The sequence below is a fragment of the Pyrus communis genome, chromosome 15 (assembly GCF_963583255.1).
Source record: "Pyrus communis chromosome 15, drPyrComm1.1, whole genome shotgun sequence".
In the NCBI taxonomy this organism is placed as follows: domain Eukaryota; kingdom Viridiplantae; phylum Streptophyta; class Magnoliopsida; order Rosales; family Rosaceae; genus Pyrus; species Pyrus communis.
This window is the reverse complement of record NC_084817.1, coordinates 19,951,533-19,967,081: the sequence shown is the minus strand read 5'-3', so window position 1 is coordinate 19,967,081 and position 15,549 is coordinate 19,951,533. Positions and strand designations below refer to the sequence as shown.

Below are 15,549 nucleotides of genomic sequence, written 5' to 3'. Positions count from 1 at the left end.
GTACTCTTTTTCCCTACGATTAGGAGCATTTTTCCCATTAGGTTTTTGTTACCTAACTAGGTTTTAACGAGGCACCCATCATGGGCTGATCATACCCTTGTGAGCTCTTCTACTTGCGTCCAAAAGACTTATAATTTTGATTTAATGGAACTTCTCACTTTTCTCCTTAACCTATGGGTTTTTCTCCCACCTTGGGTTTTACCATAGCAAGGTTTTGTAAGTTTTACTTTTTATACATTCTTTTGTTGATCTGAGACTCACATTTTCTCATTGTACCGACGACTTCATCAACTGTACTTACTTCATCACTAACTTGCGTATTTACACACTCAATGGAGAGTGTTACAGTCCTTTTAGATTAAGAATGTGATTGTGTAAATCCTAGTATATCTTGGAATATCTCTTATATTCCTATTAAGAGTTGTAATCCTAAAGGGGTAAGGAATTAACCTTCCCTACTACTATAAATAAATGCACAATGAGGTGGAATAAAACACACCTCACAATTACACATCTCTCTTCTTCTCTTTATGCCACACCTTCTCTCTCTATATGGCCTCCATAATTGTTCAATAAATTATGCCTACAACAAATATGTTATTTTCGTTAAAAATAACAGTAACGGGAGTGTTTCGTTAAATTTCTTTTTTTTTTTATTCTTTTTGTTTTGGTTGAGATGTAAATTTACGAAACAACAACCCTAGCCATTGCCTCAGCTCGCGTTTTATTCCCGCCACTCTCTCTTTGTGAGCTCCGTCGCTTTCGGCATAAACCCAGCTAGTCACTCAGTTACCATGGTCTCCTCCTTGAAACCAAACACTCAGCTCTCTCGCTGCTTACCGACTTCGCCCAGACCCCCTTTCTCCAACCCCGACTCCGCCCAAACTCAACTATGCACACTCCTACCTGGGTCTCACTCCGCCGCCTTCTCCTCACTGTCCATGTCTTCCTCCCCCGGAACTTCCCGGAAAACCCACGTGCTTTCAGCCTCCAAAAACGAGTCCGAAGGAAGTGACAGCGGGTATGACTCTCTGACGTATAAGGGCGCCGGTGTTGATATTGACGCCGGCGCGGAACTTGTTCGGCGAATTAAAAAAATGGCTCCCGGGATTGGAGGTTTTGGGGGTCTTTTCCCTTTCGGTACGAATATTATTATTCTAGCTGTTCGAGTTTTTTATTACTTGGGGTGATATGTGCTCTGTTTGTTTGAATTTTGGATTACTTTGGGATGATGAACTTTTGTGGTGATTGCAGATGATAAATACCTGGTTGCCGGCACGGATGGCGTCGGGACGAAGCTTAAGCTTGCTTTCGATACTGGAATTCACGATACCATTGGTATTGATCTGGTAATGCTGATTTTGTTTTCAAGTGAATTGTCATGTGGTACACAATTGTCATCGACTAGTTACTTCTGTGCTAATCAATCTCGATTCGCAGGTTGCTATGAGTGTCAATGATATTGTTACTTCTGGTGCTAAGCCGTTATTTTTCCTTGATTACTATGCTACAAGCCGCCTCGATGTTGATCTTGCTGAAAAGGTAGAGCCCACAATGTCTGAGTTGCTTGGGTTGTGTAAATACATATCACTAATTGAAGCTTACTCAAGTTTCGTGTTTGTTTTACCTTTTCTAGGTTGTAAAAGGTATTGTCGATGGTTGCCAGCAATCTGACTGTGTTCTTTTAGGTGGAGAGGTACGTATGATTAATAATCAGTTCGTATGTTAATATGTATATCAAGCATATTTTTTTGCTGTTTATTTGGATATATAGCATTTTTGTCCCACACACATGTTAATACTTTGATAAGGTAGGGGCTCGCTGAATTGCATGTACCGAGCATGTATAATTGCGGTTAATTTGTCTGTGTATGGTGTTTGTTCTTATTTTTGCACGCATGTTATACATATTTTGGATAAGGTAGGGCATCAATGAATTGCATATGTTTTCAGACTGCAGAGATGCCAGGATTTTACGCAGATGGTGAGTATGACCTCAGTGGTTTTGCTGTTGGAGTAGTGGAAAAGGATGCAGTGATTGATGGGAAAAACATTGTGGCTGGAGATGTTCTCGTTGGCCTACCCTCCAGTGGGGTTCATTCTAATGGTTTTTCTCTTGTAAGAAGGTTGGTGCAGTCAAAGAAAATTAGTTCTTGCTGGTTTTCATGTGCTAAATGTAATAGACGCAATTAACCTGAAGAATTTTATCTGGTATATCTTTACAGGGTTCTGGCTCACAGCGGTCTTTCTCTGAAGGATCAGCTACCTGGAGAAGATATTACATTAGGTGAAGCTTTGATGGCCCCAACTGTGATATACGTTAAGCAGGTGAACACTAAAACCTGCTTCCAATTATTTTGTATCTGTGCTTATCGTCTGGTGTTTTGCTAGTTGCTGAAAATGCTCTCTTTTTCTCGATGGACCAATAACAGGTCCTTGACATAATCAGCAAGGGAGGTGTAAAGGGGATAGCCCACATAACAGGGGGTGGTTTCACAGACAACATACCTCGAGTGTTTCCTAAAGGCCTCGGCGCTGTCATCTATAATGGTTCTTGGGAAGTCCCAGCTGTTTTCAAATGGATCCAAGAGGTATAAATATACGACATCTAGCAACCCAACTTTGGTTTTCAAACTTTTATTAGATATCTCTTTGAGCTGGCATCTTGAAACTATGAACTCTATTATTATGATTTTTTTTTCTTATTTCTATCACTAGGCTGGAAGAATAGAAGAGGCCGAGATGATGCGAACGTTTAACATGGGTGTTGGGATGGTTCTTGTTGTGAGTCGAGAGGCAGCTCGCAGAATACTTGAGGATGCAAATGGAGCTAATAAAGCTTACCGCATTGGTGAGGTTGTACGTGGTGAAGGAGTTAGTTACAGTAATGTCTAGTGTCTGAATCCTGTTGTTATATTTGCTCCTTGAGCCTATTTGACAAGGTGAGATACGAGGTAAGGTAAGTGCGGCTTGGATTTTGCGGTTTATGTATCTTGACGTTCAAAAGTTCAATGGAATTTGTATGTCAGAGTTGTCATGAAAGGTTGAATTCACTGTGATGGTACGGCTTTGTTCAAGTCATGTAGTAATCGCTTTCACCGCTAATGTTCAAATTTGATTCTGAATCTTGTATTCAGCGTACAAAAAAATGCCATATCTGCACTGGTACGACGTGCATTTTTCATGCCGATGCTTTCAAGCTAACTGATGAACAACAGTTACAGGATTGCTTGCTACTTTTAACCGAGGAATTCACGACTAATACTCCGTCAAGAGTAGACGGCCAGAAGACGAATGACAAAATTGTCATTTGCTATCTCTAAAGCAGCCGAGTTGCTTGCTCCCTCTACAAAAATATGCAGCGCCCGGCTTATGGACATCAATACGAAAACGCAATCTGTCTCCCCAACTTGTTCAGATTCAACGTGTTTGATACAATACCTAAAAGTAATAGGTATTGTCCTTGTTATTAGCCGCATCCTTGCAAAGCATCGACCGGACTTCCATGATTGATCTAGGAGGCTCCAGGTCTTTCTCCTGCAATGCATTTCCCAACAACTGCTGCATCTGTGATGCAAATGTATCATCCAGAATCTGCAATTGGGAATAGAACGAAAATTATAAGGGAAACTGCCATACACAGAATAAAGAAAAAGTGGGGAGGTTTGGAGTTCAATCACTACTTACAGAGACAGCAATACGCGAACCCTTATACCATGATTTGTTTTCTTTTCGGTTCTCTAAGAAACTCAGAACATCCTGCGACAGGAAAAGAGCCACATTAGATAAGCAAAAGCATCAGCACAGAGCACCAGATTCTTGAAATGTTAGATGGATGAATTTACCTGTCCCATTCGGTCCCAATAACCTCGACAAATTGCAATGAAGACTTGAGTCCCGAACACAGTATGCAGGTGATTAACTGTGGTTGTCAGCTGGTCTTTCAGAAGCTGCATTCTACTTCTCACATCAGATTCTACCACGGTTTCTTTCGAATCTTGGAGAATCTTCTTCAGTTTTGTAGCACTCTGCAACTTTGACTGGAATAAAAGACAAAAATCAGTTACACTTACAAAAGTCACTACATAATTTAAGCGTCCATACAGTATACAGAATGGAAGAAGACAGTGCTTGCTTACTGCAAACATGTGCAGAAGCCGAGTAATTCTTTTTATTGGCCAAGTAATTCAGATCGTTGCACAAATATACCAGTAATTCAGATCTTTATGCACCAGAATCCAGTCTCAGATATAGCATACATAGAACATGCATTAAGACACGCTTTTTTCTTCGATGGACATTTGCTTTTAAAAGGCATTTTGTACAATGTAACAGATTGGCAATTAACACGTTAACCTTTTTATTCATCTTATCTATACTTGGATCATCTCCCGAGCAATTTTCTTTTTCTTTTAACACAACTAATTCAAACAGAAAGGTGAAAACCACAATAATACTCACATTCTCCGCGAGTTTTTCAACAACTGCCTGTAGGTAATTTTTTAACTTGGCTCTCAACATTACAGTGACTTCACTGAGACGCTCTCCAGGAACTGTGTTCCCACCACCCGGAATGCAGGAACCCCATGATTTGAACTGAACTTCGACTTGGGGACGAAGGACATCAAGCATTCTTTTTAAGGAATTCAACAGAATTCCCAACTGAAATGCAAATATCAAACTCTTTATAAAAATATATATAAAAAAAAATGAAATTTACAATACTTCGAGATACCCCAAAACTTTGGAAAAGTCAACTAACCTCTTCAGGGACCGTATAGGCGCTCACAGACCTTTTGGCCAGTTTCTGAACATACTTGAGGCCAAATTTCTTTGGGGCTAAATTTTCCTTTAATGGTGACAGGACGTCGGCATACTGCTTGTCTAGGGATTCTATGATCGCCTTCTCAATATCAGCAATAGCCTATGTATTGAAAAGAGTTGAAATTATCAAACAAGCTTAGTATATGTATATTTATTTCTATTTCCAATATGATAATACACAAGTACAATTTCCTAGGAATGAGTAGCTCTGTATTTTATTCTTTAATCATCATGTAGCAAAAAAGAATAGATTAAATAAGCAAATGAATGTAGAAGGTTCACAAATCACTAAAAGTTAAGGTGTGTGCACTGTTTGCAGTATGAACATATCTGCATTAATTGCATGGAAATGAGCCGTTCATAATGTGGATCGTACATTCATGGATGGGTTACATATGTCTAAACCCAACATAAATTGTTGGGATATGTTCATAATGAACGATGGTGACAAGAAACAGAAAGTTGACAAAAGACTTTGAGACACAAGGAATCCGACTTACATTCTCTAGAACGCACGCATATTCAGGCCATCTGGAAATGATGATCTCATAGTCACTCAAAGTTCCTCTCAGACGATCATACATTTCATCCACAAAAGGAGTCGTGGAATGCTGTGTCCTAACTCCTGACCACTTTACCTGCAAATGTATAATTTTTAGACACCTTATTGAACTGGAATGTTAAAGCGTCACCAATTTACATAAATGAGGATATCTTTAGAAGCATCCTTTAACATTGCCCTCCAAAAATTCCAGTTTAAAATTCGTTGATAAACCACAAAATATGATATGGACTCATAAGTACCTTGTCTAATTTGCATGCTTCGAGCAACGACCCGCGCTTATTTTGAATCCATAGCATAATATAGAGGTGGAACAATTCTTTTGCATCAACTCCACCTTTAATATGACTGAGATAACAAAGAAAATGAGTTAGAACGATGCAAACCAAGAAATATAATCAAGTGTTAACAGTAGTCATAGTAGTAATAGTAGTAATATTACCCAATGTTCCAACTGGAAAGGTCTCTTTGGAAATCTGCTGTGGCTATAACAAGGTCTCCTACGGGGGATGAAGGACTCGTTGGGGGGCAAGCAATGAGGAAAGCACGCAATCTAGTGCAGAGCTCTGTGCTGTATATTGATGATGACAGATGTGGGAGGTCTACGAAACTGTGCAATGAATGATAAAGCGTCAGAATTTTATCTGTACAACATCAAACAGCCAGACAAACTACCAAGAGAAAACTATGCAGATAAGCAGTGTGGAAACATAAAGTATGACCTGAAAGAATGGATAACTACATATGGGGAGATTATCTTAGTCTTTCATGACTGCAGTGGTTCAAATAAAAGAAACAGCTTTTCTATATTTTCACAAACATAAAGAAAGACAAATTAATCTCTTAACATGATCAACCATCTCACAAGAAATATTAAACAAACTAAATTAATTATGCAAGAATATAGTTAAATGTTAATAAAATGATAACAAAGACTGAAATCAGTGGTTATTGCATCTCAGAATGTGAGGAAAATGATTAATTAAAAATCTTAATAATATAGAGACTTAGTTGACACTTAATATTAGATATAATTATCAAAAAGGCCAATTTCTAGTTTTCTTTTCACCTAGGGCCTTAATTTTCAAGGGGTATCCCCTCACATTCCATAACAAGATCCATTGACCAGAGATAGGGGAAGTGTTCGTCTATTTCGAGCCATTCAGTATAGCAGTTAGCACTTCATCTCAGAGTATATATGCACGCGGAATAATTATATTCATTAAAGATAATTTGACAGGAACAGGATTATACATACATAAGACATCAAATCTCAACACAAGATTCAACATCCTATGTCAAAATATCACTTGCCATAGGCTTACAATACTGTAACCGCAAATAATAGCATTTTATCATAATTTTCCTAACAATAAAACAAACCAACTGTTTAAAAATCTAAAGAAGCATACAAAAGAAGATAGTGCATCAAATGGAAAAATATTTTTCAAAATATTGAAATCAGCTTTGAGAGTGTCACTTGATGGTTTAAGGTGTATACCTGGGGAGTATATGCTGATTATGGATCTCAATATCAGTGCAGATTTCATTCCTAATGTTAAGGCACAGAGATTTCATTTTCTGGTAAGCAGTCGCCATACTTAAAGTATCAATCAAAATTCCATCACTGTTGCTGGTAATATATTCATCAGTCTCAGCTAAGTGCCTCCGTGATCTCTTTCTTGCAGCAACCTGGCCAGTCACATAATCCTTAGAGAAAAGAATAGATATACCACCTATGCAAATCATTGTTAAATAAACTGGAAGTTTCTCAAACCTGGAAATGGTGGCATAAAGCAGTTTGCGCCTCGGGAGACAAGATATCATGAAGAAGCGTGTAAAGTTTGACAGCAGGCTCCAATGCAGGTGCAGCACGCCCAGTTGCAGGTTGAAAGACCTCCATAATTCCTGAAAGCGATGACTCATCCAAGGACTTGTAATTCTCAAAAAGTAAGGCAAGAGTTTGTTGAATTTGATCTTTAGTTTCTCCTAAGATTCGGTTCTGTGATAATAGAAAGTATTGTTAGAAGAGAAATGACAAGTAGAATGCAATAATAAAAACCCATTCCAAAACAATATAAGTTAGTCAAAACATAAAAGTTAACATCAAAAGAAAAAACAATGATACATGCTTCACAAGTACCTCTTGGTGACTCAACATGCTCTTGTTGTCGCCTTTCATCAAAACAGGCCTTAGCAAATCGTACACCAAGTTGAGGCAATCAGCTGTTGGTGTAGCTACATCCATAACATAAGAGAGATACCTATCGAGAGCATGAGTCGGATATGAAATCAGTGAACAAGACGAAGCGGTTTATAACAATGATTCACATGGCCAAATCATTTTAACAGAATCAAGCAATCAATCCAACAACATTCCATTACCTCAGCTTAATGTATACATCGGAAACACCGTAATATGTTGCAAACTCAGTTAAAAGCCATTTCCATGGACCATGCAACACTAGATTCCTTTGTTGAAAATGCTGAACCTTCATAGCAGCTTCTAAAACAAGGTCATATGCAACTGTTTCTGCAACAGAGCCACACTGAACCACAAATGCAAAAACAATCACAAAAGCCATTTTGCAATACATTGTATATAATGGAAGTATCCATGTTTTTACAATCAGCTAATGGATTAATGATCTTTTTTTTTTACAATATTAAAAGTCAAAATAATTATAAACAAAACTATATGCTTTCTTCCCTTTTCTTGTTTTTTTCCCCTATCCTTTTATGGCCCAGGACTAGGACGTGGTGGGTAATATACATTGCTGAAGAATAATACGAGAAATCGCTGAAGGAAAGATTCAACTCTCATCACTCCTCCATCTTTAGAAGAGCAGCGCAATATTTAATGAGGGTATACATTAATTTGTACAACCTTGAGCTAAATACTGTTACCCACCAGTTAAAACAAAAAACAAAGAGATGCTTCGTGTCTGTCATGCCTACATATATACTCTATACCTACAGATCCTAACACCTGATAACGAAAAAGTAATGAGAAGATCATTTTTACATCTACGTCTTGAACCGTCAAGATAAAAGTGTGCTTGCAACCTTGTATGATAATTAAAATAAGATTTTTTTTTTTTTTTTTTTTTTCTTTCTGAAGGATTACCATTGAATTAGATTCCAAAAATCTAATTCATTAATGAAACAAAAAATGGAGAAACTCTTAATAAACAAGGCTAAAATATATTTAAGGTTTTCTTCTCAAAAATATATATTAAAGGATATCAAAGTAACAAATATACACCTTGGGGTTGTCATCTGAACTTGTTGAATAATATGTAGATAGCTGCATCTTTCCCACAAGTTCGTGTTCTGGTTCACTATAGACAGAGAACCAGCGTTGCTTGTCAGCCTGCAATCAACAATAAGATGAGCCTTTCCGCTGGAACCATTATAATATTAATTTACCCTAAAGCTACCATAAAGATTAAGAAGGCATTACTGGGTCATGAACAATAGTTGCCACTTGAACAATGACTCTACCGAAATGCTTTCCCTTCGAATCAAGGACTTCGACTATTAGATCATCTCCCAAACTATCTGGAAAGCTGTAAGACATGTCAGTACCTTTCTCAACTTTCTCAAGCAGATTTAGTTTAGAAAAAACAAGAACAAGAGAACATACAAGACATGAGTTTCACTGGATCCAGGTTGCATCTTGACCGCATCTTCTTCAGTTGAACTTTTCAGTCTTAACAAACAAGAGTACGTTTCTGATTCCATTTAAAAGTGATGATTAACATTCCAGTAACTAATGAAAGACACTTGAAGAGAATTATGTTATATACACTACAAAGTACAAACACAGTAGTAGATTATCCAAAAATTGTATCATGCAAAAACAAAATGAGGCAGCCTAATTAGTGGCCATAAATTTCTGATACAAGAATATGCTAGTCACAGTTGAAAAGCAAATACTAACTAAATAAATCTAGGATTTAATGATAGCATAAGCACATTTTCTATATCTATTAGCGCGTGGAAATTATTTGCATATTTCTATATCTATATCTATCAGTTTCCTTCATCTAAGTTGTATGAAAGGTTGCACACTATCAATTATACTCTTGGAGACAATAGATCTGTTCCGGTAAAGTGGGATATTGAGAATAGTGAAAGAGATGGTGCAGGTTGTATGAATGAACTTCTATCATCAATCTTTGTGGTACAAGGGGAATTTCAAAATAACATGCAGGGAAAGAGAGAGAGAGAGAGAGAGAGAGAGAGAGAGAGAGCAATGAATTTTCCATGCTCATACCATGCACAACTTCATATGAGGACGAACTGTCACGTAGACTTGTTACACCAGTTTTCAGAAGTCCAGACACCTGTTTTATACACCGAGTACCAGCATGCACATACGCCAAGCTTTGACGTGAAAAAGAACCATTTGACGGTACACGAGGTGCAACTCGAATATTTCTAAGGGCTTGCCATCCAGAAGCAAGTGTAGACTGGAAGCTGGAGAGATGATAACGAATTGTTTCCAGTTTGATTACTGGTGGCCTTAGAGCAGAAATACTGCAGCCAGTAGGTGGGTCCAGGCCCATTTTAATTCTACGCACTGCACAATGAAAAGAATTCAGGACAACCTCATAACCAAGCGCCTGACTAGTAAGAATTTAAAAACAGGAGTTAGATGCTACCTTGCACTTTCATCTTGCCAACAATTTTCTTTGGTTTTGGAGCAGCTTTCTCACTTGCAAGCTCTGAAGTCTGCTTTGCCAACAGTTCTTCCTCTGATTGTAAAAGCACTTGTCGTAAACTACAGTTTGACAATAAGGTTTGAACAGGATTAGTAGTGATACTGGAAAAGATAAAATTGTAGTTTTTCACATCATGCACTGTACTATTTTAAGCTTTCAACACTAAATATTCTACTAATTCTTCTGATAAAAGAAATTGTCAACATCAATGAAGTCCCATGAGGTTCAAACTTTAATCTCAAAACCCATCGTAACCTAACTCACTTCTGGCATAGTCGTCAAACCATAAAGTTGCACAAAAAAACACAGTTATCTTAATTTGTTACATTGCATAACATTGATTAGACAAGGAATTCCTGCAAGGATTCAAACACGAAACTGGCGACAGATATGTAATTATACAGGGTTCAATAAGAGTGTATCAAAAATCCGTATAAATTAAGAGTACAACAGAAGAATAAGGTGATAAAAAGCATGGACTCACCTAAATGCATCTCGTAGAAGCGCACATTCATTTTCCAAGAACATGGGAGCTTCCATGCATTCCATTGCCCAAGCATGAAGGCACAAACGCACACATGCTTCATATGCAATGAAACCATGCCATGGCCCTAGAGCACTGATATTGGTTTACAGCACATAAAGCCTATAAATTTTAGATGGCAGAAACAAAGGTTAAACTTAAAAACCAAGTACAATTACGGCATTGGTTAGAGATACCTTGCATAAAATGTTGGGAGGCGAGCTAGACAAGATGGCATGGCAGCTTCAGAACTAGTTGTAGTTCTGTTAACAGAGATTGACAATAAGTTGGTCCATTTACCGAAACTAAATTCATACATATGTGACAAAATGTATGACTGTGACTGAGAAACATAAAAGTTATAGCAGCATGCATGCTTCAAGTACTTAAGTTTGTGAAACCAAAAGTTTCATGTCTCTTTCCAACATAAGCACAGACGCATGCCATTTTTCCCAAAGAGGACTGTAGTAACATGCATACCTTGCGAACTGTTCAAGATTCCCATTTCCAGTAACGCCGTCCTGCATTTTACCAGTGGTTGTTCTGAATTCAGATGAAGAGGTAGCATGCGGTGTCCTATGCACTCTAGTTGGACTTTTTGCATCATCCTGTTTAATTTCCTGAGTTACACCACAAAAGGGTGGTGCACTGGGAACCTCGTCATCGGAAAACATTTTACTCTGCAGGTTTCTGGAATCCAAATTCTGCAAAATGGATGGGTTCAGAAAGAGTATTAGTACGGTAGTACACCATTGTTTAGATACCGCAGATGTTATTATGCTGCAATGCTGGCCTGTCAGATAGAAATTCCCTTCATACATGTATAAAACTTTCGTATCTTATCAATTTTAGCTTTACCGATAAATAAAAGGAAATGGTATCCAATAGTTATTAGCTAACATTGATTTAGCCAGCATAACTGTAGAAGTCTCAAGTAGGAGTGTGATAGCATGCTGTCTTGGATTATTGGATATCAAACAACAAGCCAGCTACTATTAAGGATATAAATTCACAAACCTTTTCAGCAGCACTTTCCAAGTTCCTACGTGAAGGCACGCTTGAGGCATATCCCTCAGAAGCATAAGCTTTATTATGTGACAACCCACTCTTGATGCTTCCTCCTGCTTGTGAAGTAGAAAACTCTGAGCTCGCAGCCGAATCAGATGACTCATCCTCAGAATAACCATTCTGCGCAACTGGATACTTCCTCGCTCCCTTCACCAACCTCTCTGCCACAGGTTTATGTCTCCCCACAACAGTGTCCATCGAGGAACTGACGTCTGAGTAAGTATAATCACTGCCATAATTGGGCTGCCCTTGCGACGGCTTCCCATACCTACAAGCAGCAGCACTAGGAACCCTCTCATCTTGCGGTGATGAATCCAGCGAGTACCTGCCTCCATATATTCCATCTTCCGAATCAGTGGTTCTATCATTGTCAGAAGCAGACCCACTCTCATCCCCATCAACTGGAATTGTCTGAACCGGTATGGCATTGGAGGGCAAGTGCCCGCTTCTAAATTTAGACGGAGGGGGGAGTCCAAACCCCCTGCCGCCACTACCACTGCGAATGCGCGTAATCGGATCAATTCTACTCCTCAAATTAGAACCCGAAAATGGAACTTCCTCCTTCTGATTAAGAAACAAAACCCATAAATCCAAATTTCAGAATTCAGAACAAAGTTTTGAACTTTGAAGCACACATGCAAAATTAACACAAACCCAGACCCTAAATTCCTAAAAACACCAGAATAAGAAGCAGCATTCACTCAACCAACAGCAAAAATTAAACCTTTCCTTATTTATTTACATTTTAGTAAATTCAAAAAAGGAAAGAGGGTAATGATTATTCTTCACAAACCTCTCTAACCCAACGAAGGGCGCTCCTATCAAGTCCTTCAGTGAACATATTTCTTCTGGGTTCTTCGTCTTCCTTTACCTGCACAAAAAGTATAAAAATCAAAAAATCAAAACCCACAATCAAAAATTCAAAAAAATAAAAACTCTTTTTTTTCACCAGAATCTTCCCGCAGACAACTTACATATGGCAATGCAGAAAGCCAGATAGAGAGAGAGGGATTTCAGAGAAGAAGTAAAATCAGCGAGATTTTGGAAGAGAAAAAGTGCTTCTGCAAAAAGCTATTTGCGGAAGACGTGCTCGTTTAATGATCTCTCTGTTTCTTCTGGGTGTGGAAATCCGTCACTCACAGACTCTGAACTATATTCTGACTTATTTCTTTCTACTTTCTTCTCTTAATTAATTTTTGGATTTTTTTTCTGCTTTACTTTTCAATGTTATCATTGCTATAGATTTTCAAAATTCCCAGCAAATCTTGTACGTGGTTGTTGACTCCGTAGGAATATTTTGGATTTGAAAGCCCAAACGGCGACGTAGAAGGGTGTGGAGATAAATTGAATGAATTAAAAGTTCCGACTAGATTATTTGATAAATTAAGTTCCGAAAATAAAGAGGCTGTATCCGTCGTGCTAGAAATTTTTTAATATGTCGAGTGATAAATTATATATTATTATTTAAATAGATAAAAAAAAATTCTAAATTTATAATAAATAACGTATGTTTCCGTGTTTTAATTACATTTAAAAATCTCTGGTCAACCTCGCAAAGCAGAGCTCCAAGTTTTTGTTTTTAGCATTTTTGAATTATTTATATCAAGTGAGAAGAATTATAATAATTTCCTAAATTCCGAACGTTGTAGTGGGTGGGGACACACTATTTGGTCTGATAAGATTTTCCACAAACATGGATTGGTGCTGTAGTGGGGTCCCACATGCCGTACTTTTCTTCTTTTGTAACTTATTTGGCAACGGAAAATGAGATCATATCTTCTACAATTAAAATCAAAATCGTTCCGGTGTTTTTGTAATTCTAATTATTAACTGACACATATTAAATTCTAACAAAAAATTAAAGAAAGTTTGAAAAAAGACGTGTTAGTTAATAATTGGAGCCATATCCACACAATTTTGAGTGGGAAAGATTTGATCTCACTGAAAACACCTTTTCAGGCAAGAAATCAAACTTTAATATTGTCAATAATATTATGTGACTGTTCATTTTTGGTCAATATGCAATATGTAAACAGTTTAATGACTCGTTTGGATGTGCTTTTAAAATGATTTTTAGAGAAAATATTTTTGAATTCCAAAATCACTTGAAGTGATTTCTACAATATGCTCCAGTTATGTGCTTCTTTTAGAAAGCACTTTAAATGCTTTTTCAAGATTTACTAACATTTTTACTAAGAATTGTTTCTAAAAACATTTTCACCAAAAATGTTTTCAATCATTTTAAAAGCTCATTCAAACAAACTCTAACGCTATGTTTGGATGAGAAATAAACTTAAAATTTGGGTAAAAATCATAATTTATAAATTGACATGCACAAATTCTCTTGTTTGAATTTATAAACATAGAAATTTAGAATTTCCTATAGAAAAAAAAATTATAATTTGGGACCTCCAATTCCTAGGTTTAAATTTCATGTAAATAGGTATCATTTCCCAATTTTTATGGTTGAGTGTTTAAAAATAACAAACTCTGTATTCAATTTCATTTGCTCTTTTAGGTTATTCAAACAAGAAAATTCACAAATTCTAGAAAATAAAATCTTGTTATTTCAATTTTTGTCATTTTAAAATTTTAGTAATCTTAATTTTTTTTTCATCCAATCATAGTGTAACATATTTTCAACTAAACCCTAAAATCCATAAATAAGTTATTCAATGAGAATCATATGTATAATTTGATTTCTCCTCCACCGTTCACATGTACATTTTGAAAAGGTAGCACAATAGGTAGCTCTTTACCACAGTAGTGGAAAGGTATTGTGTCTTGACTAATATAACATTTAACTTACTAACACTATTTCTCGACCAAAAAAAAAAAAAAAAAAAAAAGGGTAGCACACAAAAACAAAAATTAAAATCAAACGATAGTTAAATTTGCATCCATATATTAATGGCCTTTTTTATTGGGACCCCACAATGTTATAAATACACCCCATTTTATTTATTATTATTTTTTTTTTGGTCTGAATTTCCTTTTCAACCCTAATTTAAATTTGATAAAAAAAAACAAACAAATAAAACCAGCACCACCTTCATCATCCTAAAACCTACTCCTTATCGACAGCCCCCCACCATGGCACCTCCGTTAACAAAATGATCTCAAGTATACCAAAACATATGCCGACTTACAATTAAACTAGCCAATAGTCTCATAGAAAGTCAATTCCTAGTCGACACATAAGGATTGCTTCTCTGCAAGTAGCATTTTTCAAATTTTTCACGGCCATCAAGTTGGTATCCCTAATTAGGCTAATATCGACATTATAAAATTCAATTTTATGGTATTTCATGTCCTGCAAAATATTAGTGGAAGTGAGAATCTAGAGAGAGAGAGATATAACGGCAGGAAAGGGGTGGCTATTATTGGCCGACACCAACGAGGAAGGTGGTAGAAGGGTGTGCATTTGAGATAGGATGTTAGAAGGTTTTAATTTCTTAACTACTATAAAAAGGTGGTCTTAAACAATGAAAGGGCTAATATTGAAATTTTAAAGAATAATTTTGAAATTTAGGTGTATTCATAAAATTACGGGGTGTTAATAAAAGCACCCTATATTAATTCCTATAATGTTTTCTTGCTACAACATTTATTGTTATAAATGCCATATTGCTCATTAATTTGCCATATTTACTCTTATCATATTTTGACGTTTTATATTCTCTCGCTCCAACAATTATTTATACTGTTATATGTCATGGTGAAATTTTTGAGAGTAGGTACGATATTCATTGATGAAAAAGAAAATGTACAAATCAGGATAAGGATAGCATGCATAATAGGTCTCGATAAAAATTTTGTCGGTGATTTCAACCTAATCGAAAGAA

At 36.7% G+C, this 15,549-nt stretch overlaps 2 protein-coding genes across 2 annotated transcripts; one reads left to right on the top strand and one right to left on the bottom strand.

Moving 5' to 3' along the window:
- Positions 1-712: 712 nt before the first annotated feature.
- Positions 713-3,042, top strand: LOC137717653 (phosphoribosylformylglycinamidine cyclo-ligase, chloroplastic/mitochondrial-like). The gene is made up of 8 exons (XM_068457077.1): positions 713-1,140; positions 1,255-1,349; positions 1,441-1,542; positions 1,637-1,696; positions 1,954-2,126; positions 2,226-2,328; positions 2,433-2,591; positions 2,719-3,042. The coding sequence occupies exons 1-8, from the start codon at positions 795-797 to the stop codon at positions 2,893-2,895; spliced, it is 1,215 nt and encodes a 404-aa protein (XP_068313178.1). The 5' UTR covers positions 713-794; the 3' UTR covers positions 2,896-3,042.
- A 39-nt stretch (positions 3,043-3,081) lies between these two features.
- Positions 3,082-12,938, bottom strand: LOC137717652 (uncharacterized). The gene is made up of 23 exons (XM_068457076.1): positions 12,679-12,938; positions 12,498-12,575; positions 11,654-12,268; positions 11,117-11,340; positions 10,834-10,899; positions 10,598-10,732; positions 10,054-10,172; positions 9,666-9,971; positions 9,033-9,120; positions 8,850-8,955; positions 8,652-8,759; positions 7,772-7,935; positions 7,530-7,650; positions 7,164-7,388; positions 6,888-7,078; positions 5,829-5,996; positions 5,629-5,734; positions 5,325-5,462; positions 4,763-4,924; positions 4,462-4,662; positions 3,846-4,040; positions 3,688-3,759; positions 3,082-3,594 (listed from the first exon to the last, which is right to left on the bottom strand). Exons 2-23 carry the CDS (start codon positions 12,543-12,545, stop codon positions 3,442-3,444), a joined length of 3,711 nt encoding a protein of 1,236 aa, XP_068313177.1. The 5' UTR covers positions 12,546-12,575; positions 12,679-12,938; the 3' UTR covers positions 3,082-3,441.
- Positions 12,939-15,549: the final 2,611 nt, after the last annotated feature.